This window comes from Ovis canadensis, chromosome 3 (assembly GCF_042477335.2).
Source record: "Ovis canadensis isolate MfBH-ARS-UI-01 breed Bighorn chromosome 3, ARS-UI_OviCan_v2, whole genome shotgun sequence".
Lineage (NCBI taxonomy): Eukaryota > Metazoa > Chordata > Mammalia > Artiodactyla > Bovidae > Ovis > Ovis canadensis.
Genome location: NC_091247.1, coordinates 91,890,325 through 91,912,829, shown reverse-complemented (window position 1 = coordinate 91,912,829; position 22,505 = coordinate 91,890,325). Strand labels below are relative to the sequence as shown.

At 38.3% G+C, this 22,505-nt stretch overlaps 1 protein-coding gene across 2 annotated transcripts in view; it reads left to right on the top strand.

Annotated features, from left to right (window-relative positions):
• The first annotated feature begins 3,174 nt into the window (after positions 1-3,174).
• SLC30A6 (solute carrier family 30 member 6) overlaps positions 3,175-22,505 on the top strand; it is a 45,743-nt gene continuing 26,412 nt past the window's right edge. The window contains exons 1-8 of one of the 2 annotated variants that reach the window (XM_069583619.1): positions 3,175-3,255; positions 7,434-7,520; positions 12,619-12,703; positions 13,687-13,729; positions 15,183-15,248; positions 20,809-20,889; positions 21,355-21,390; positions 22,092-22,186. In XM_069583619.1, the coding sequence (XP_069439720.1) occupies positions 3,253-3,255; positions 7,434-7,520; positions 12,619-12,703; positions 13,687-13,729; positions 15,183-15,248; positions 20,809-20,889; positions 21,355-21,390; positions 22,092-22,186 (496 nt within the window). In that variant the 5' untranslated portion in view covers positions 3,175-3,252. The remainder of the gene's footprint in view (positions 3,256-7,433; positions 7,521-12,618; positions 12,704-13,686; positions 13,730-15,182; positions 15,249-20,808; positions 20,890-21,354; positions 21,391-22,091; positions 22,187-22,505) is intronic. The other variant, XM_069583618.1, reaches the window with a different exon arrangement.

Here is a 22,505-nt window from a genome sequence, read left to right as displayed (position 1 = left end):
TTTTAGTTTAGTTTGCTCTTCCTTTTCTAGTTTCTTAAAGGGGAAGGTTAGGTTGTTGAGGTTTTTCTTATTTTTTCAATATAGGCATTTACAGCTATAAATTTCCTTCCAAGGACTGCCTCTGCTGCATCCAGTAAGTCTCAGTATATTGTTTTAATTTTCATTCATCTCAATGTATTTTCTAAGTTCTCTTGTGATTTCTTCTTTGTCCCATTGACTAAGAATATGCTTCTTTTAATTTCCACCAGATGGAAATTGGATGGTGTATTTTAGACGTGTTAGGTCTACTAGGTATATAGAGTTGTTCAAGTCTTCAGTTTCACTGTGATCTTTTGTGTAGTTGTTTCCTAGGATTTTATACCAATTACTCAATTCCCTGTATTAGAGTCTTCTTTTCTCCTTCTTAAAATAGCTTGACAAATTTCTTTTTACTACCTCTAAGCCATGTTACACTCATCAATAAGGAATTAGTTAACTATACTGATACCCAGGTAGCACAGTGACAGAGTCCACCTGCCAATGCAGGAGACACGGGTTTGGTCTCTGGGTCGCGAATATCCCCTGGAGGTGGAAATGGCAAACCTGCTCCAGTATTCTTGCTGGGAAAATTCCATGGAGAGAGGAGCCTGGTGGGCTACAGTCATGGGTTTGCAGAGTCAAACTCGACAGTGACTGTGCAAATCCACAGACTTGCACAACACATACACACAATTGATGTTTAGGCGCATGCCTATGACTGAATTCTCCAAGGCACTAAAACTATAATCTAGAAAAATTAAGACATGAGAAAAAGTCACAGTACGTCCTTACATGAAGTAGGCAAACTATGAAAAATACGTACTGTCTGATTCCAGTTTTGTTAAAATTCAAAAGACTGGAAAGAAACTTCAAGAATCAGAAACTATTTGCTCAGTGTAAGTGAAGCAATAATATTCTAATTTGCCTTCTCCGTGCTAATCTTATCCAAGAGTAGCAAGTACAGGATAGCTGGTAAGGCTTTAAAACTAGGTTGTACAGAATTCCAGCTCCACCCCTGACTAGTTGTTTGACCCTGACACACAATTTTCCAAGCAGGAGCTAACAACAGTACCTGTATCAAAGGGATTCTGGGCTGTGCTTAGCGTTCAGTCTTGTTGGACTCTTTGTGACCCCATGGACTGTAGCCTGCCAGACTCCTCCATCTATGGGGATTCTCCAGGAAAGAATACTGAGTGGGTTGCCATGTCCTCCTCCAGGGGAATCTTCCCAAACCCGGAATCGAACCCAGGTCTCCCGCATTGCGGCAGATTCTTTACCATCTGAGCCACCAGGGGAGCCCCTTTTCCAGCGAAACTTGCTGACCCAGGAATCGAACAGGGCTCTCCAGTATTTGCAGACGGTTTGTTTACCAACTGAGCTACTCAGTTCGGTTCAGTTCAGTCACTAAGTTCTGTCCGACTCTTTGGGACCCCATGAATTGCAGCACGCCAGGCCTCCCCTTCCATCACCAACTCCCGGAGTTCACTCAAACTCACCGTCCATCGAGTCAGTGATGCCATCCAGCCACCTCATCCTCTGCCGTCCCCTTTTCCTCCTGCCCCCAATCCCTCCCAGCATCAGGGTCTTTTCCAATGAGTCAACTCTGCATGAGGTGGCCAAAGTACTGGAGTTTCAGCTTTAGCATGGGAAGCCAGAAAGCATAATATAAGGATTAAATGAGCTAATACACTTTAAGTCCTTGGTGCCTACTACATAAGTGCTTTAATAAATGTTAGCCATTATCTTCCAACTACAATCCATTCTGCATACTAGAGCCAAAATGTAGCAGGTCACTCCGTTGTGAAAACTGTCCCCTGGCTTCCTGTCTCCCTCGGGGAGAGGCTGGTGGGGAGGAGAGGCGGGAGTAGGGGAAGCAAGCTCTTTAACCCTGATTAGAAATTTCTGCTTGATCTGACCCCTATTTACCACTTCGATATTCTCTTCATTTCTTTCCCTCAAGGACAACGCTCTAGACACACTACCTTCTTTCAGATCTTAAAACACACTTACTTGAGTTTTGCACTACTTATTCTGCCTACAAAAATCTTCACAAAAAGACTTGTCATTTGACAGTCAAATTAAACCTTCTTAGAGCTTTCTGTGACTACCTCTTTAAATCAGCGACTGTTACTCCCTGTTGCTGCTGCTGCTGCTGCTGCTAAGTCGCTTAGTCGTGTCCGACTCTGTGCGACCCCATAGACGGCAGCCCACCAGGCTCCCCCGTCCCTGGGATTCTCCAGGCAAGAACACTGGAGTGGGTTGCCATTTCCTTCTCCAATGCATGAAAGTGAAAAGTAAAAGTGAAGTCGTTCAGTCGTGTTTGACTCTTAGCGACTCCATGGACTGAAGCCTACCAGGCTCCTCCGTCCATGGGATTTTCCAGGCAACAGTACTGGAGTGGGTTGCCATTGCCTTCTCCGCCGTTACTCTCTACTATTACCCATTTTCTATACGGCACTACTTACCAATATAGTTAAAGAACCTCTTCCTCTCTGTTTTGCCTCTTCTTACTAGAGTATCTGGAGAAGGAAATGGCAACTCACTCCAGTAATTCTTGCCTGGAAAATTAGATGGACATACAGTCCATGGGGGTCGCAAAAATTAGACACCATTTAGCTACTGAACCACGACCACAAGAGTAGCCTTTTCATGAGAGCGGTACCTGATATACACGTGTTCCATATTCAATTTTTGCTGAATGAATTATACTTCAATGTGTTTCATTTTCCTTTTTACAGTAAAATCAATCCTATAAAATTTAAGTATTATTTTAGGAATTACCACATAATACTGTCAGTCGGCCTGAGCAGCAGCTACTATGGCAAACTAGGTATGTCTCTGGGTAAGTTTCTCTCCGTTGAAAAATGGGAATGTTACCTATTTCATAAGGTATTGAAAAAATTAAAAAGCACAACGTAGCTCAAACCGCTTCAGGACTCAAAGAAATTCTTCTAGTTACAAACAAACAAATTGCTCCTAAAGCTAAAGACCTCAGCTGGCAAATCTGCAACCAGGCCTCCGCCAGCTTGGAAGAGTCGCTCTAGCCGCCGCCTTCGCCTCTATGGAACGCAGGGGCAGCCGGGAAGTGGGGCGCCAGACCAGGAGGCCAGTGCACGCACTTCCGCCCCCCGCGTCGCTCGCAACCAATCGGCCTCTGATGTCCACGCCCCTTCCGCTCCAGGGAACTACCAGCTCCCAGAGCGTCTTCCGGTGGGAGCTGTGCCGCTCCTTATCATGGTGAGTTGGCCAGGGGAATGAGGGTTTCTTTTGTGATTCTTATTCTCTCTGGTTCCGAAGCGGCCTAAAAATGCTTCAGCTGCCCAGAGGAGGGGTCGTCAGAATTATGCTCGAGGTCCCCGGAAGGAGCCTCTAGCGTCGGAGAGAGTGCCCTCAGAGCTCTGATGCCCCCTCTCTCCCTCACCCGGTTCCTCTGCCTCTCGGGACCCCGGCATCGCTCCAGACCGACTTTTTTGGCTCTGATGAGGACTCCTCCCTGCCGTAATACCCTTGATATAGAAATAGAAGTCTTTGCTGGTGTCAGGAACCACAACACCGACAAAAGATCTGAAAACAAGTCCACAGCAGCAACGACCGTATTAGTGATGCTTACAGCAGTGATGATAACGTTGCATTAATGAACAGCATGATTAATAGGCTATTGAATCTGACGCCCCACTCTCCAAATTGGTTTTACTGAGTGCAGATAGCCGGATACAGCACAACTTTCAGAAGGCCAAAGATTGGCTAAAGTCAAGGTGTCGGTCGTTCCTCTTATTGCAGTTTTTTTGGTGCGTTTGTAGATCCCAGTATACCTTAGGGCTTTAGGAATGTGGTGTTTAAATTTTGTTAGACAAGTTAGTTGTTTTATTCTTTCATAAATCAACTATATAGCTCTCTGAATTTTATCTAAGGGTAAGCAGTGGATTGTGATTTCAATGTCAAAAGAGTTACCATTTTATCAGAAAAATTTATGGATTTCTTATTGATAGCCTGTATCATGTTTCTGTGTCTAAGCATTGTCATTCCGTTTTTTCCTGGAGTGGATATGGTGGGAAAAATGTCTTATTTATCTACTGAAATATTTTCTAAATTTCTTGTAATCTTTCCTTTAAACATGTAGAAAGTAGGTAAAAGTTTACTCTTGCATGACCAAATAGCCTCTGTGTTCAACATCAGAACATTCACCACTGTGTAGCAGAGTTGTTTCTAAAACTTGACCATAACAGTCCCTTGCTTAAAATTCTTCCTTTTTTTTTTCTTTAGCCCACAAGCTAAAGACCTGTTTAGTATGGCAAGCAAAGACATCTGTAGTCTATCTTCTTACCTTTACAGGGTTTTTTCACCCATACATACATATATCCATATTCCAGCTACCAGGAACAGCTTGCAGATTGTGCTCTAAGAATTAGACCTTTGCACTGAATTAATATGTGCTGTTCTATCTGCCAGAATTGTTCTCCATCCCTTTGTGCTCTAAGAATTAGACCTTTGCACTGAATTAATATGTGCTGTTCTGTCTGCCAGAATTGTTCTCCATCCCTGACGTGTCTTTTAGTCTCTTTCCTGAGCCTTTCTGTCATGTTCAAGGTCCTATTAAGTGCCTCCTTTAGGCTCCTATGAGGCTGCTTTTTACCAGTAACATCTGTAGCCCTTACCAGACTGTGTTACGATTGTGTATTTACTTGCTTGTCTTTCTCACTTCCTAGGCTATAAGCTCTTTAAGAGCAGAACCTATGTATTCACTGTCATATTCCCAGAGTCTTTTGTACAGTGCCTGGCCCAGAGGAAGTTTTCAATAAATATTGTTTCAGAGAATGATGAATAAGTAACCTTGGCAGTAAACTTTTATATTTGAAACATTAGTAATAAGGGAAATACTAGCATTTAAGTTTTATTTTTAAAATTGCCCATTATTTATTTTAATAACATATACTATGTGCAAAGCATAGTGCTGTCTTAGAGAATGTTGGGAAAATATAGCCCTTGTCATTGGTGAAGTTACTGAAAATGAACTTACCATGCAAGATGACAGTATGAAGGCTAGCCTGTGGTGAATTACAAAGCAAATGGCATTAAAAAAAAAAAAAAACCTGTCATTTAAATAACCTTATATGGCTTCCTGTAGGAAGTGAACCAGTGAACTGAGTACTTTGTCCCTTTATTCTAGTCTCTTAGTCTACTATTCATTACTCTAGCCTGGGTGAGGAAACAGAGAGGTCAGATAACTTGCTAAGTGCTACAGGGCTGTTAGTGCCTGGGTTAGACCAGTCTGACCCTGTCACTCTAGAATTATCAATATGATCATGAGACGAGTACACCAGTACAGTGGAAATTGAGGAGAGCAATTTCCTCAATAGTGGAAACTGAGCAAGAGAGAAAATGGAAAGAAACAGGCTAACTCAACACATTGAGTTCCAGGTTGTAAAATTTGGTGTTTATTTTGATAACAGTGGAGAGCCAATATAATTTTAGAAAGAGTGACATTAAGATTAGGGTATTTGTAGTTGTTCCTTCACTATCAGAATGGCATCAGAAATGGACATCTGCCTTTTGAAAAGTGAAAGTGAAGTCGCTCAGTCGTGTCCGACTCTTTGTGACTCAGTGGACTGTAGCCGACCAGGCTCCTCCCTTCATGGGATTCTCCAGGCAAGAGTACTGGAGTGGGTTGCCATTTCCTTCTCCAGGGGATCTTCCAACTCAGGGATCGAACCCAGGTCTCCTGCATTCCAGGCAGACGCTTTAACCTCTGAGCCACCAGGGAAGCTTGATTGTCTTAACCTGAAACTTAAAGTAACTGAAATTTAAATGAGCTAGAAGTTAGAAGGTATTCAAGGATACCAGTAGTAAGCAGAATTTATCTATAGGACCAAAATATCCCACTCATAATTCTTTAAGAATAAAGTATGTTTGTTAACATTAACATTTATTAACATCTCGGATAAAAACAGCATATTGTTCCTTTTCAACTGAATTGATTTAGCAGAGCCTTAGGTTATTCACATACACTGATCTTTATTTGGGTATCAAAATTGGTAATACCTTTTTCTTGATGCTTTATTTTTACATTTTAGAGTATATCTTTAACTTTTTATTGTGTAAACTTTCAAACATGCAGAAAAGAAGAGAGAATATCATAAAGTCCCCATATAGCCGTAACTTGGCCTCCAGAGTTAGCAACATTTTGCTGTTTTTGTTATACCACATTTCTAGCACTCAGCCTATTTTCTGCCTTCACTGAGTCTCAACACGACTAATGACATGTCAAACTTAAAGAAATGGAATATACCATTTTATAGCTACTGAGATGTTTCTAAATGCTACCTGTAGGCAAATCATACTTCTGCTTGGAATGGATCTGAAACTTCACATTTTTTATCTGTTAACTCCCATTTCCTCTGCTGTCTGTGAAAAGTCAGTCTTTGAGTCAAATTGGCCAACTTTAATGAGATAGAAATGCCGTGTGGTATAGTGATTGTGGCCTTTACCATCTAGGAAAATATTTTGTTAAAGTTGAAATCCAAATATTTAAGTGCATGGCACTTAGTAGTCAAGTTATTGTGTATGACCCATTGAAAATTGTGAAGGATATTTTTTCTACAGAAACAATTACTTTACCTTTGTAACAACAAAGATCTTCAGTTTATTTTTCTTGGGTTTTCTTTCTTATACATGAGTTTCTTCAAATGTTCTATTGTTTTATATTTGAAAACTTAGATGGAGAAGTATAGTAAGGACCCATCTTTGCCTTTTTCCAAATACCATTTATTGAATAAGCCATACTTTCTCCTACTGATGTTGGATACTGTCTTAATTTCAGGCTAATTTCCTATATGTGGTTGACTTCTCCTTTATGTGAAGGCTTTCTTACACTGTTTCCTGAACTTGAGTGGCAAGTCCCTCTGTGGTCAGCACTGACATGTTCCTTCTCTGCTAGTACCGTACTGCATACTAGCAGGGACCCTGGAAGCTAGCTAGATGTCACATACTTTGAATGCCTAAGAGAGAAACTCAGAGGTCTGACTGTAATAATCGTTGCCAAACTTTTCATATATAAAGCTTTAATTAGGTAAATGGTATAATTTCTTGGAAATTAGAGCTACTTGGAAACTGCTTTTCCAGTTCAAAATTGCTTAGGCAATCTATTTTAAAGCAGAGGTTTTGGTCCTGAGCTAAAACTCCTAGGTTTGAATTCCTGCTCAGATGTTACTAGCATTGTGTACTTAGTTTACTAAAAATTATTTCTACCACATAGGTTATTGTAATCTTATATAGATAAATACATGTAAGGTGTCTAGAATAATTGCTTGGCATGTATCAAGCATTCAAGAAATGTTAGTTGTGATTTACTATATCACAGGAGTGCAGAAGCTTAGGTACTTAAATGCTGATTTGTATATTTTTTGTTTACTTTAAAGGGGACAATTCATCTCTTTAGAAAACCACAGAGATCTCTTTTTGGCAAGTTATTACAGGAATTTAGACTTGTAGCAGCTGATCGAAGGGTAAGCTATTTTTATTTCTTAATCCTAATTTTATTGTATCAACAATATTATAAAGTTGAAAACGGTAATTTTTAAGACAAATATAAATCACTCAATTCATCACAGTGTTTTCATTTTTTTTGTTGGATAAGTAATTTGTTAATGTGAAATCACAGCACTTTAGTATACAGTTGTTATGCCTGGGAGGAAACTCGACTTTGATTAGTTTTTTTTCTGATTTTAAAGAGTTTTGAAGAAAAATTGTTTGGTGATTGCCTTATGTTGTTAGTTTTTTAACAAATTAAGTGGATGTGGTTTGAACCCATGTTTTCTCATTTTGAATGTAAGGTAGAAAACAAGTTTTCTCATTAAGGTAAACTTTGAGACTATAAATAAACAATCGGTACCCATTTTGGTCACCAATGCAGACTTTCTAGTTATTATTCTGTTTTCATTGTTCTCATTACTGTCTCATTTATACTGTAAGTTCCTTGAGGGTAGTGTCTCTTGCTCACATTTTTAATAAAAGTATAAAATAAAGTTTTGAATAATGCTAGCTTTATGTAACATAATAAGCAGAAGCAATAATATTGACCATGTCTTGTGATACTAAAGACTTCTTTTCTTTTTACCCTTTTATCTCCTGTTTATAAAACCTTGGGATATAATCAGAAGCCAGTAATCCTAGTATTTGGAAATATTCTCACCTCTAGATGTTAAACTTCAAGAGCCAAGGGTAGAGAACTAACTCACCTACTTATGTATCTAGTCCATTTAGTATGCTGTCTTGAGAACAGATAGTTATGATGTTGATGGAAAACAACTCTATTGCAGAAGTAAGCAGGAAGTTCTTTAAGCATACTTCAGTGCAGCACAGTATCCCTCAGAATAGGTAGTAGGAGCAAAACTGATACAGGAGCACCTGGATTGTACAGGTAACCTCTATCGTAATTTAAATCGGAAGAGATCCACCTGGCTCATTGCTGTTCATTACTTCTCCTGTCTTAGTTCTCAGTGATTTCATATTTCATGTGAAAGATCCTTACCCCTCAGTTCCTCACCACAGATCTTGTCCTGTGTCCGTCTCAACTGCCCACTCCTATGATCATACCATGCTGCTGCTGCTGCTCAGCTGCCAAGTCATGTCTGACACTTTTGTGACCCTGTGAAGCCCACTATATGTCTATGTCCAAGAGATTTCCCAGGCAAAAATATTGGAGTGGATTGCCATTTCCTTCTCCAGGGAATCTTCCTGACTCAGGGATCGAACCCGCAAGTCCTTCTTGGCAGGCAGATTCTTTACCACTGAGCCACCAAGAAAGCCCGCTCATGCATATGCTTTATCATTCACAATAACTGTCCTCCCATTGTCTCACTTATAAGCATTTTACTCATCAGTCGCCGTCTCTTGTCTTTCCAGTTCCCTTCTCTTACCGGGACCTCCAGTTCATTGACTCTGCTGTGTTTTCACTGTTTTTTACGTCTCTTATTGTCAGTTGCTTGCCTATCAATTTAGATTCTCTGGTCCATCATTTTCATTTTCTTGCACATGCCTTCAACCCCTCTGTTCCCATCTTCTGTCTATCATACTTTATTGGCAAATCCTCAACTTTATTAAGTCTTACTCTACTCTACCTCATGCAAGCAACTGAGTGTAGCCTTAAACACAAAACTGTACTGACTGGTCTTACCTTGTTTTTTTGTTGTTGTTTTTAAATTTTTTTGGCCACACCATGCCACAGGTGGGATCTTAGTTCCCCAACCAGAGATTGAACCTGTGCCCCCTTCAGTGGAAGCACAGTCTTAACCACTGGTCCACGAGGGAAGCCCCTGGTCTCACTTTAAATTCATGATCAGGTATGCCATTAGCGCTGCCCTCACTGTATCTTCCTAGTTTATTCAACTTCCCACGTTCTTAAGTGACAGTTTGATCCCATTTTCTTTCACTTCTATCCTCAAACTCCCCAAACCGTGTTCGTCCTCACTCTAACCTGTTGCGTCTTGCTTCCTGTTTCTCTGAAGGAAAAGAAGCAATCAGGAGAAAACTTCTGCTTCCTGTCATTAGCACATCTGCCAACACTCTGCCTTCCCGCCCGTTTCTTTGAATGAACTGTCTGATCTGCTGCATAAGGCCAGTCCCTCCGTTGTTGCCTTACTCAGAGCCAGTGTTCCTAGAACCATTCCGTCTTCTCTTGCATTGTTATTCCTTCTTTAATCTTTCTCCTTCTCACATCATAATTACGTGCCATAAATACCACTCTCAGCTGCTGCTTCCTTTCTCTGCTTGCTTTTGAAGCAAAACTGTTTACAATTGTCTTTACTCTCTTTGTTCAGTTTCTCTTCTCCCTGTTTCTGTTAAGTAAAACCAGTGTAACTCTAGTCCCCACTTATCCCCAGAAACTGCTTTTACAAGTACCTAATAACCTCTGTGTTGCCAAAGCAATGGTCATCCTCATTTCCCATCTTATTTGGCCTTCAGTGGCATTTGAATTAGTCTTCCTCCTTAAAGCATTTTATTCACTTGGACTCTGAACTGCCACCCTTGATTTTCTTCCTAGTTACTTCTTGAAAGTGTGAAAGTATTAGTCACTCAGTCATGTCCGACTCTTCGTGACCCCATGGACGGTAGCCTGCCAGGCTCCTCTATCCATGGGATTCTCTAAGCAAGAATACTGGAGTGGGTTGCTGTGCTCTCCTCCAGGGGATCTTCCTGACCCAGGGTTCGAACCCACATCTCTTATGTCTGCTGCATTGGCAGGCGGGTTCTTTACCACCAGCGCCCCCTGTGGGGGCCCACTTACTGCTTAGTCTTTATTTTTCAGCCTCCTTTGTTACTCCCCTCCCATCTTTCTGACTTCCGAGTTTGGGGTGCCCAGGACTTAGAGAACTTGTTTGCCTCATTCCATCTTGGTGACACTTTCACTACCGTATGCCGGTGACCCCGTATTTATATCTCACCCTCTACCTTCTTCCCTGCCTCCAATTCCTATATATAACGGCCTTCTCAGCATTTTCACCCAAATATCTAATAGCCATCTCAAATTTAGTCAGATCAAACCTGAACTTTGATTTTCTGTCACTTCTTCACTACATGGCTCAGGCCAGAAACCTTGGAGTCACCTTTACCCCTCTCCTTCCTTCACTCCTCACAGCTGTTTTATAAGTAAATGCCAGCTCTGTCCCCGTGATACCCAGAATCTGACTCTTCTAACACCCACCTTCCAAGCTACCATCATTCCCCACATGGTTTATTGCAAGCACATTCTAAATGGTCTTCCTACTTTCATCCTTGCCCCTGTGCAGTATATTCTAGGTTGAGAAGCTGAATGAGCTTTTTAAAATGAAAGCTAAGTCACTGTTCCATCTCATCTTTTCCTAGCATACATGACACTACTTAATGTAGCCCCAGACTTCCTCTCACCTCTCCTGTCTAGCTGTCCTCAGCCCCTCTTTTATCTCAAAGTATTTGCACTGTGGTTCCCATTTTCTCTCCGAGATGTCTGGATGCTTAGCATCTTCGCCTCTTTCAGATTTCTGGTCACATGTCACCTTATCAGAGTTCTTTTCTGACAACCCCATCTAGATTAGCAGCTCTTTAATATCTTCCATTACTGTGTTCTTAACTATGCCTTTTTTTTTCTTCCTAGCACTTATCACCACCTGACTTTATATATTTGCTTCTTGTCTGTCACCCCACCTGGATTATAAGGTCCATGTTTCATTCACTGCTGTATCTCCAGTGCCTCAAATAGTATCTGTTACAAAATAGATACTCAAATTTTGATTAACGGCTTGATTCGGCAGTAGAACGGCATGTATTACATGCTTTATCTGCCTCTTCTGACTGTTACTGAATCCCTGTCCTGACTAGGCCCTGTGTCCTGTCATGTCCTCATTAAGCATACAGTCCCTCGTCCTGTTAACCTGTCATATCAGTTCTCAACTTTCTAACATCCCCATGTCACCTGCCCTTCTGGTTTTGCTCCTCCTTGAGGAGGAAGTTCAAGAATGGTGTCTCCCATAAATTCATGCTGGTAATTGTTGTTCTTCTTTTTGATGATTCAGTAACGTATTCACCATAACAGCTATTCTGAAGATTTTTTCTGTATTTACGTTTCCAGTTCTACTTTACCATATGCCTTAGTTTTAGGAAATGGCCTTGTTTCTTCCTTAGATTTACAGCCTGTTACCTCTGTGCTCCATCACTGTCACTTCTTTCTTCCTTAGGATTTCTGTCTCTTGAGTTACCTTCTTATCCTTCTCACTTCTGGTGGTGTTCTTCCTTTCTAGACCTACAGCTTTCATCTGTATTCTAAAACCATCCTATCCCATACCTTTCCCATACCTTAATTGACCTTAGCAATTATATATTTAAACTTAACATTTCCAAATAACAACCTTTCCACTATTTCATCTATACTTTGAAACAAGTGTTGGTCTCCCTGTGTAGGGATTGGAGCAGAACAAAGTAAAAAACCCTTCACTTGATCTCGTCTCCCTTTATTTTTAGAATGCTATTCTTCCTTCCTCTGGCTAGATCCTAGCTGTTTCAAGGTGTATCTCAAATCCTCCCTTGTCTGTGAACTTCTGAACTGTGGTAATCTCCTTTTTTTAGCAGTCCTGTTTCTTATGACTTATTTGGTAAATAACCAAGCATTGTTCTGTTTTTGGTGGGTGGATGGGCGGGGTAACTTTTTTGATGTAATTGCAAGCTTACAGAAGTTTTAAGATTGGTATAAGGAATTCCCTTATACCCTTTATTCAGATTCATCAGTTGCTTTATATTTTGCCCCATTTGTTTTATCACTGTCTCCATATACATGTTTATAGAGTCAAAATTATATTCAAATGTCATCATATTTTCTCAACTATTTGAGAATTTATATATCAGAATTTATTTTCTCTTGAATAATTCCCCTTCTCGAATTTTTTTAGGTTTATATATTATAATAACTTAGTTGATGAATTTTGGGGGAAGTTTTAGAAACTGTAACCCTTCAGTTTTTTAAAACAGGTTGTCCTTTTTCCTTTGAATATTAGAGTATGAATCATAAAACTTGAGTGGACCCAAAGAAGTTTATCGGTGTTGTACAAATAAGAATGATTTTCCTTTTCACAGTCCTGGAAGATACTGCTCTTTGGTGCAATAAACCTAACATGTACTGGCTTCCTGCTAATGTGGTGCAGTTCCACTAACAGTATAGGTATGTCACTGTTCTTATTTTTATATTTAATTATTAATTTCACTTTTATTGTTCTCACTTTAAATAAAGGTATGTCTTCCTTAACATGGAATATATTATTCTGAAATATAACTGGAAGATTTAAATGGGAGAATCTATTCCAAAAGGACCTTGTTATATTCTGTTTTGGCCGTGTCACTTGGCATGTGGGATATTAATTCCCCAACCAGGGATTGATCCCCTGCTCCCTGCAGTGGCAGTGCGGAGTCTTAACCACTGCCCGGGAAGTCCCTCACAAGTACCTTGTAAACTGTACAATTTGGTTCAATTGCTAGGCATTATTTAAAATGAGCTTTTTCCAAAAATTTAAATCTATTTGAAAAACGAAGGTTTCTTTTTATTTTTTAATTGAGATATAGTTGATTTATGTTATTAGTTTCAGGTGTACAGCATAGTGAGTCAGTATTTTTATAGATTATACTCCACTCAGAATTACTATAGGGACTTCCCTTGGTGAGGAAGCTATATATTAATACATTTGTTTGTTTTATTTTTTTAGATTTCATATATAAGTGATACCATATAGTATTTGTCTTTCTCTGACTTATTTCCCCAACCAGAATATACTCTAGGGTTTATCCATGTTGCTGCAAACGGCAGAATTCATTCTTTTTTATGGATGAGTAATATTCCTTCCTACATGTGTGTCTGTTGAGGGACACTTGGGTTGCTTCCATGTCTTGGCTACTGTAAATAGTGCTGCTGTGAACATGGGGTGCATGTATCTTTTTGTGAGGTATTTTTAGTGTGATAGATTAGTTCTTCAATTTATGTAGTTTATAAATAAGATTTTGAGGTTTATTGAGTTTTCCTTAAAAAGTAAAACCTCTTAATATCTTTCTTGTGTTTTTAAAAACCTCTTTTATTTTTATGTGCCATTAGTTGTTGTATTTACTAACCATGGATTCAGTAACATTTTAATGAGTCTTTCTGTTGTTTTGCAGCTTTAACTGCCTATACTTACCTGACCATTTTTGATCTTTTTAGGTAAGTTTTAAAAACTCTCCTTAATGTTTTGAAGCTTATATAGAGTTTTTCAATCAACTATACTTCATTTAAAAAAAAGAAAGAGACGTCCAGAAGACTTCCCTGTTGTTTTACTCCTGGCCTTAATTTGTGGTTACATGGGTGGGTTTTTTTTCTATTTGTTAAAATGTACCTAGGTGCTTTATGCACATTTCTGTATAAATGTCCTATTTTGAATAAAACAGTAAAAATAAAAGAAGAATTTATTGCACTGAATGTATGAAATTTTCTTTAATTAAAGGAAAGTAATCTGTGAAATAAGTAAAATTATCAGCATGGATCATGTATACAAATAAAAACAATTAGAAGATATGCTGGAAAAAGATATCCCATTTACATAGCAACAGAAAAATACCCAGACATTAGGTCAGTTGCCTACCTAGAGATGAGTCAGCTGAAGGTTCCTGCTAGGGAGCAGGAACATGTAAGAGCATACCAGTTCCCGCTGGAACTGTGTAGATGGGAAAAGAAACGATGGGCATTAATAACTGCAAAGCATGTATGTGATTGTGAGATTGAGAGATAACCTTCGGCTCCTGCTTTTGGGGACCTTTCTTATTTCCAGTGTGTGTGTGCTTAGTCACTCAGTGGTGTCCGACTGTTTGAGACCCCATAGACTGTAGCCCGCCAGGCTCCTCTGTCCATGGGGAGTCTCCAGGCAAGAAGACTGGAGTGGGTTACCATGCCCTCCTCCAGAGGATCTTCCCAACCCAGAGATAAAACCCAGGTCTCCCGCATTGTAGGCGGATTCTTTACCATCTGAGCCACCAGGGAAGCCCCATGTTTCCAATAGATTGCAAAGTGCTTGGACAATGATGTCTCCAATATCTGTGCTATAGGTGTGTTATAAGGATGTCTTTTCATCAGTCACAACTAAATCTTCTTGATGGATCTAAAACAAATAGTTGTTACTGGGTTTCACACTGTAGTAAATTGTTTTAGAGTGAGTCTCCGCTATACTTGGAAGGCAACCATAACTTTACCTCATCTAGGATATTGTCAAGGTGTCATTAATATTTAGTTTAGCTTTTAACATAGATTAAATAAAGTTTATCAAAGTTGAAATGTTTATGCCTAAATCAAGTTAATATTCTGATTATTACTGTGTTATTTTTTGCAGACTCAGTTATGGAAACTATTTAGGGTGGATAACTTACTGAGTAGAGAAAATATGAGTTTAAAGTATTCTGTTTAACTGTCTTAATGGTATTATCATAACTTCTGTTTCTCCCCATGTTAAAACTCACATCTTAGGGTGTTTATTGTGATTAGATTATAAATTATTAGAATAATTTGTTATTAGCCTGTGAACACTGTTAACCTTTAGCAACTTAGGTATTTTGAAAGCTAAATTTCTTTCTGTATGTCCTCTAGCTCTTGTTCTAATGCTGAATTTATTTGCCTTTTTACTTAGTTTGATAACTTGTTTAATAAGTTATTGGGTGATGATGAGGAAACCTAGCCCTGCCTATTCATTTGGGTAAGTTCAATTTGCTTTATTTTCTGCTAACTTATTGCTGTTAAAATTAGTAGTTAAACTACTAATGAGCTAGCTTGAATATTTCTAGAAAATAAGTATTGCCTGTTTAGTGTGATAGTGATAAATAGTAAAAGTAGATTTTAAAAAGCATCTTCTAAGAGGATTCTAGATAGGAAACATAGATGATTAAATTTAAATCATATTAAAGTAAAATGTTCACATTAGGTTCTTTGCTATTTTACAAAGCAAATCTTAACATAAAATGTTCATTTTAAGGTCTTTGATACTTTGGTAATTTCTTATTTCAGTTAGAGAAGGTACAAAGGATTTTCGTGTATGTATCTTCTAGATGTTAAAGTAAGTGGGATACGTTTTAACATTGATGCAGTGGTAGAGGTGTATTTTTATCATGAGACTAGATTTGTGACAGCAACACACTGACAAAGATTTTGAGATTTCTGTGTCTATAGTTTAGAAATTGCTGAAAGCTGGAAAATAATCTTTTACATCAGAGGATTTTTTTTTATATTTATTCATTTATTTAGCTGTGCCAAGTCTTAGTTGCAGTATGTGGGATCTACTTTCCTGATCAGGGATCGAACTCAGGGCACCTCCATTGGGGGTGTGGAGTCTCACCCATTGAACCACCAGGGAAGTCCCCGATTCTTTTATTATATTAGGAAAAGAAATGAATTCCTTTCAGATTCAAGGAAAGAACTAGAAAGAAAAATTTAACCTTGGTGGAGAAACTTCTTGAACCAAACTAAACTTTCTTTTCCATACTATTCATCAGGATTATATTCTTTCGAACAAAATCTGGTTTTATTTACTTAAGTAATAGGACAGAGTGAACATGAAATTTTATGCAAAATGAAAATATTTATGTGTCACTGAAATTTGATAGAGTTGGACTGTTACTATGATAACCATTTGTAGAGAATAGATATCTGTATATGGAAATCTCAACTCTTGAGTCAGGCTTTTGGTGGTGACAGAAATCCAACTCAAACTAATTTGGCGGGAAAATGATAATGTACTTTTTCAAAGTGCGGGAAGACTGAGGTAAGCTGGCACAGGGACACTCAGGACATTGTCTTTCTCTTACCTCAGTGGCCTGCTTTTCTCTGCATGTCAGGTTCGGTTTCTCAGACCATTTTTCTCCACTCTTCTGGAATGATAACTTCTAGCAAAACTTGGAACCTTCTCACCTTCCTCCTAGAGAGGAAAGGACTCTTCCCCAGCTCTAGTTCCGAAAATCATGAGAAGGAGCTGTTGGTTTTTCCGTCTTGGTATAGATGTTAGTCTTCTTAGTTCAGCTCCTGTGGCCAGGATACAAGGTTAAATAAAGACATGACAGCTCCCATTTTGGTCTCATTGCTTAGAGAATAGAAAATGAGAAAGCAATTAAATATAATTACAGTCAGTCACATGGCTTGAAGTATCATCTGTATCTGATAATTCCAAAATTCAGTTCTGCAGCACTGAGATTTATCTCATGTCAGTGTTCCCTTCATGCCAGCTTCACATGGATGCATAATTGATGTCTTAAATTCAAGCTAAATTTCCTGTTTTGTTTTCTTTCCCCAAAATCTGTTCCTCTGTAGTTTTTCCCATCTTAGTAAATACACAGCCACATAGTTGCTCAGGCAAAATCCTCGATTATTCTCTCATCACCCACATTTATCCATCAGGAGGTTATGTCAGGATAACTTACAAACACATCCAGAATCTGCCTCCACCCCCATTTCTATCTCTGGTACTACCGTCCTAACCAAGCTACCTTCGTTTCTTGCCTTCATCAACATCCTGCGTCCTAGTCCTAACTAGTCTGCATAGTTTGCTTTTACTGTCGCTTGTAGTCCATTCTCTGTGTAGCAACCAGTGTTTGTTTTTTTAAGCCTAAGTCATGCTATCATTCTACTCCTTAAAACCATCCAGTTGTTTCCTATCACACTGAGAATAAAATCCTGACTCCTTTCCCTTGTTTATAAAGGCTTTGTATGACTTACACCCAGCCTACTTGTTTTCAAGTCACCACTGTCATGCACTCTGTCTTTGTGTCTATAATTTGAATATAACTTATTCTTGCTTTAGGATCTTTATACAGACTGTTCTCTCTCCTTGAGATGCTCTTCACCTGATTCTTGCAAGATAAGCCCAGTTGTGTTATTCCAGTCTTAACATTACCAAGTGCTAGTATCATTAAGTGACTGGGCCCAATCTAAAATGAATTCTAAAATAGATCACCCAGTTAGTCTCTTGTCACATCAGCCTGGACTTCCCTGGTGGCTCAGACAGTAAAGATTCTGCCTGCACTGCAGGACACCCAGGTTCAGTCCCTAGATTGGGAAGATCCCCTAGCAAAGGGAATGGCAACCCACTCCCAGTCTTCTTGCCTGGAGAATTCCATGGACAGAGGAGCCTGGCAGGCTGCAACTCAGTCCATGGGGCTGCAAACAGTTGGACACAACTGAGCGACTAACATTACGCATCAGACTACTGTAATTCTCTGTATAGAACTTATCAGTTATTTTTTTGTCTCCCCCTTTAAAATATAGATTTCTTGGTAGCATGGACTGTTATCTTATTCCTTTCTTATATCCTTGTACAGTTTGATGAATTTTAACAGATAAATATACTTGTATAACTACTATCTGGATCATTATATAAACCATTATGAGTTCCCCCAAAGCCTCCATTAATGACTTAAGGTTGAGTCAGAGTCAAACGCCGACAAAAGTAACCAGTATTCCGATTGCTGTCATTGCAGATTATTGTTGCCAGTTTTCAAATCATAAAAATGGGATTGTAATATGTATATCATATAGCAGTAATTCATTCTTGTTCTTTGCTCTAATATTCCAATATGCCAACATACGTTTATATGTTCAACTATTGAAAGAAATTTAGGTAATTTTTAGCTTTTTGTTATTATGAATAAAACTACATATGGTCATTTTGTACTTTTCTTTGGTATACATGTATGCTCATTTATGTTGGGCATATGTCTTTGAGTGAAATTACTGTCATAGAACTTGCATATATTTGTCATTAGAAGATAGGATAATACCAAGCAGTTTTCCAGGGTGGTTTTGCATTTCTACTGGCAGTACACATTTCCACTGGCAGTATATCTGAGTTCTAGTTGCTTCATGTCCTTACCAACTGTTGGCATTGCCTTTTTTTCAGAAGCCATTCTAGGAAGTGCAGTGGTATCTCATTGTAGGTTTAAGTTATTTTCTTTATGAGTATTTGAACACTTTTTCTTATGTTTATTAGCCATTCAGATTACCTCTTTTCTGAAATCCTTGTTAAAGTGTTTTATCCACTTTTATATTGGGTTGCTTATTTTTTCTGATTGATCCATAGGAGTTCTTTCATTCTCTTAAAGCTATCTTCTGATGCATGGAAAGTTTTTAATTTCAATGATAAAATTCAGTTTATCAGTCTTTTCCTTTACAGTTAGTACTTTCTGTGTACTTGTCAAGAAATCTTGGCCCAAGATCATAAGATACTCTGCCCTGTCATTAGAAGTTTTACAATTTGACCTTTTACATATAGGCTTAACAATCAAACTAGAATTTGGTTTTTGTATATGGTTTGAAGTAGAGGTCAAGGCACATTGGTTACTATATAGCTATTCAATTTGTTAAAACATTAATTGAATCAAGTTTCTTCTTTTTTATTGCTTTTATGTGCTACTTTTTCATTAGTCAAGTAACTGTGTATGTGTTGGTCTGTTTCTGGATTCTCCTTTCTCTTCAAGGTGTATTTGTCTGTCTTTGCATCAGTTCTGTACTGTGTTAATTACTGTAGTTTAAAATCTTGTGGAACACTGTAGTGGAAATCTTCCTACTTTGTTCTTTAGCCCTTTGCTTTCCTTCACCTTTTGCATTCCCATATGCACTTTAGTATCAACTTACCAGTATCTACAGATAATGTTGCTGCATTTACATACTGTTTTCTTCATACCCTTCTATAACCCACTTTTCTTCATTTACTTCCTTTCATGTCAGTAAATACATTTGTTATATTTTTAGTAATACATAATGGTCTTTTGTTGATTCCAACATTTTTCCGTTACCAATAGCAATGTGATGTATGTCCTTAATTATTTTATTATTTCCTGAATTTTGTACCTCCTGGAATTAAACCAGCTGATTTGAGGAGAAAAAAGTAATGTGATGAACATCCTTAATTATTTATTATCTTTTCTGAACATAATTATTTCCTTGAGAAATTTTAGTATATGTACATACTACAAGTGTTGAATGCCATTAAACTCTGTATAGTGGCAAAAACCAAGATAAATAAGATCTCCAGGGATAATAAGACATATTCAATCAACTGCAATTATATGTAAATATGACAGGCAGTATCAGTTCAGTTCAGTCACTCAGTCATGTCTGACTCTTTGCGACCCCATGAACCGCAGCACACCAGGCCTCCCTGTCCATCACCAACTCCCGGAGTCCACCCAAACCCATGTCCATCGAGTCGGTGATGCCATCCAACCATCTCATTCTCTGTCATCCCGTTCTCCTCCTGCCTTCAATCTTTCCCAGCATCAGGGTCTTTTCAAATGAGTCAGCTTTTCACATCAGGTGGCCAAAGTATTGGAGTTTCAGCTTCAACATCAGTCCTTCCAGTGAATACCCAGGACTGATCTCCTTCAGAATGGACTGGTTGGATCTCCTTGCAGTCCAAGGGACTCTCAAGAGTCTTCAGCATCACAGTTCAAAAGCATCAGTTCTTTGGCGCTCAGCTTTCTTTATAGTCCAACTCTCACATCCATACATGACCACTGGAAAAACCATAGCCTTGACTAGACGGACCTTTGTTGACAAAATATTTGAATATGTTATCTAGGTTGGTCATAATTTTCCTTCCACGGAGTAAGCATCTTTTAATTTCATGGCTGCAATCACCATCTGCAGTGATTTTGGAGCCCCCCAAAATAAAGTCAGCCACTGTTTCCCTTGTTTCCCCATCTATTTGCCATGAAGTGATGGGACCGGATGCCATCATGACCTTAGTTTTCTGAATGTTGAGCCAACTTTTTCGCTCTCTTCTCTATAGTAGTGGTTAAAGTCATGGACACTAGAGCCAGGGTGTCTGAGTTTGTCAATCTGACCCCTCCACTTGCCAGCTATAGGACTCTAAACAGTTACTCTTCCTCTTGGGCTTCAGGTTCCTTATCTCTTACTTATTTATTTTTTTAAAAAGGGATAGAATAACCCTCATAAGGATTTAGATGAGGTAATGTGTTAAGTACTTTGACTGGTGTCTAACATAAAATGGGTCAATTAAGTGTTAGCTGTTATGATGATAATGAACATTTCTAGAGAATAAAAGCCATAGAGAATATATGTTGTATAAATAGGTACTCTTTCTAAAATCTTAGATATTCACTGTTTATTATCATTCTAGAAACTAGACTTTTTTAAACAGTGTTTGGCTTATAGTAGTTACACTTGTAGTGAGTGAGTGAATGTGTTATAGAGATGCTAGTTTGTGAATTGAAAAAATTATGCTAATTTAATTGATTTTCCAATTTCAGATTTGAAAGATTAGAAGTCCTGGCTGTGTTTGCCTCCACAGTCTTGGCACAGTTGGGAGCTCTCTTTATTTTAAAAGAAAGGTACATTTGTATATGATGTTTCTGTCACTGCAGATTCTACCTATGCTACCTTTGGAAATATGAAAGAATCCAGTGAGACATTCTGGTTTAAAAGGGTATACAAATTAATATGAGCAATGCTGGAGATTTGATAGTATAATTTCTTCATGTTTCAGACTTTTCTCCCTCTTTATACCCTTCTTTTATTACCTTTGATACTACTAAATCCAGTCATAAGTGATGGGAATAAAAGGAAGGGATTCAGTCAGACATGTTTTAATGCCTAGTATAAACCCAAAAGCAGGTTTGTTAGACAAAGATTGGACATTGCACCTTGAGGATAATTTGTGGGTCTATTTGTCTCATCACTACTAGTAATCAACAGGTCATATTTTAAAGTTTTGTGAATTTATTAGATTAATTATGTATTTAATAAAGTTTTTTAACTTAATTCTTTAATGCATTAACATTATTTCTTTCTTTTAGCGCAGAACGCTTTTTGGAGCAGCCCGAGATACACACGTAAGATTCTATTTTTGCCATATAATATACTATTAAGTTTGATTCTCAGTGATTAATTGGTATATTATGAAATAGTGATTACTTTGGCCCATACTAGAGTTCAGAGTGTGGTAATATATATTTCACAAGCAAAATCCCCAAATCCCAAGATGCCTTCTTTTCACCCTTAACTGTTCCCAAGCCCCCACGTTTTTATACTGAACAGAACGGCCTCTCTACTGTGATGTCAGGTCCCTCAGTATTTCCAAACCCAGGTGAACATGCTAAACCAGCCTTGTCTTGTCTTCTATAATTTGGATCCCCAAATTTTTTAGTAGCATCTCTAGAAGAGATGGAAATGTTATTAGCTGTAACATAGTTGTTAACTGTGTGGATCTATTCTGATCAGTTTCATTCAGGACAGGTTGACTTAGCCAGCAGACTGTAAACCAAATACCTGTAGCATTTCTGAAGATTTATAACAGCAATTACCTGTAAGAAGACACTGTTAATGCTAAGGGTCTTTTTTGGAGGGGTGGGGATCCCATGTAAGATAGAGCAACCACATGCAGAACATGGGTCATGGAGCTAGAAACCGAGTTCAAATTCTGACTGTAAATATTGAAGCAGACCACTCTGCTCCTTCATCTCCTAGTCTCGCTACATGCTGAAATTACATATTAATATTACCAAGAAAAAAATAACAGTGTTATTCTTTTTAGGGGAAGATTATTAGTTGGTACTTTTGTGGCTCTTTCCTTCAACCTGTTCACAATGCTTTCAATTCGGAATAAACCTTTTGCTTATGTTTCTGAAGGTATGTTTTTGTTTACCATTAATAAAAATCCAATTAATTTTTCAAAGCAACAAGTCTTTTGTTTGTTTCATGGATTCATAAATCAACGAGAAAGTGTATCCTGAGGAAAAGAAAGGACTGCTTCCCCCTAAAGTTCTAAAATCTTCAGAAAATTATGAAGCAGAAAATAAAGAATCTAACTTTTTAAGCTTTAAAATAACATATTCCTTAAAAACAAGCAGAACTGACATATTAAATTACATGAGATAAAAAATGACATTTACCAGATAACATGAATGAAATTTTAAATGTATAAACTACCTAAGAACGTGTTTTAGAA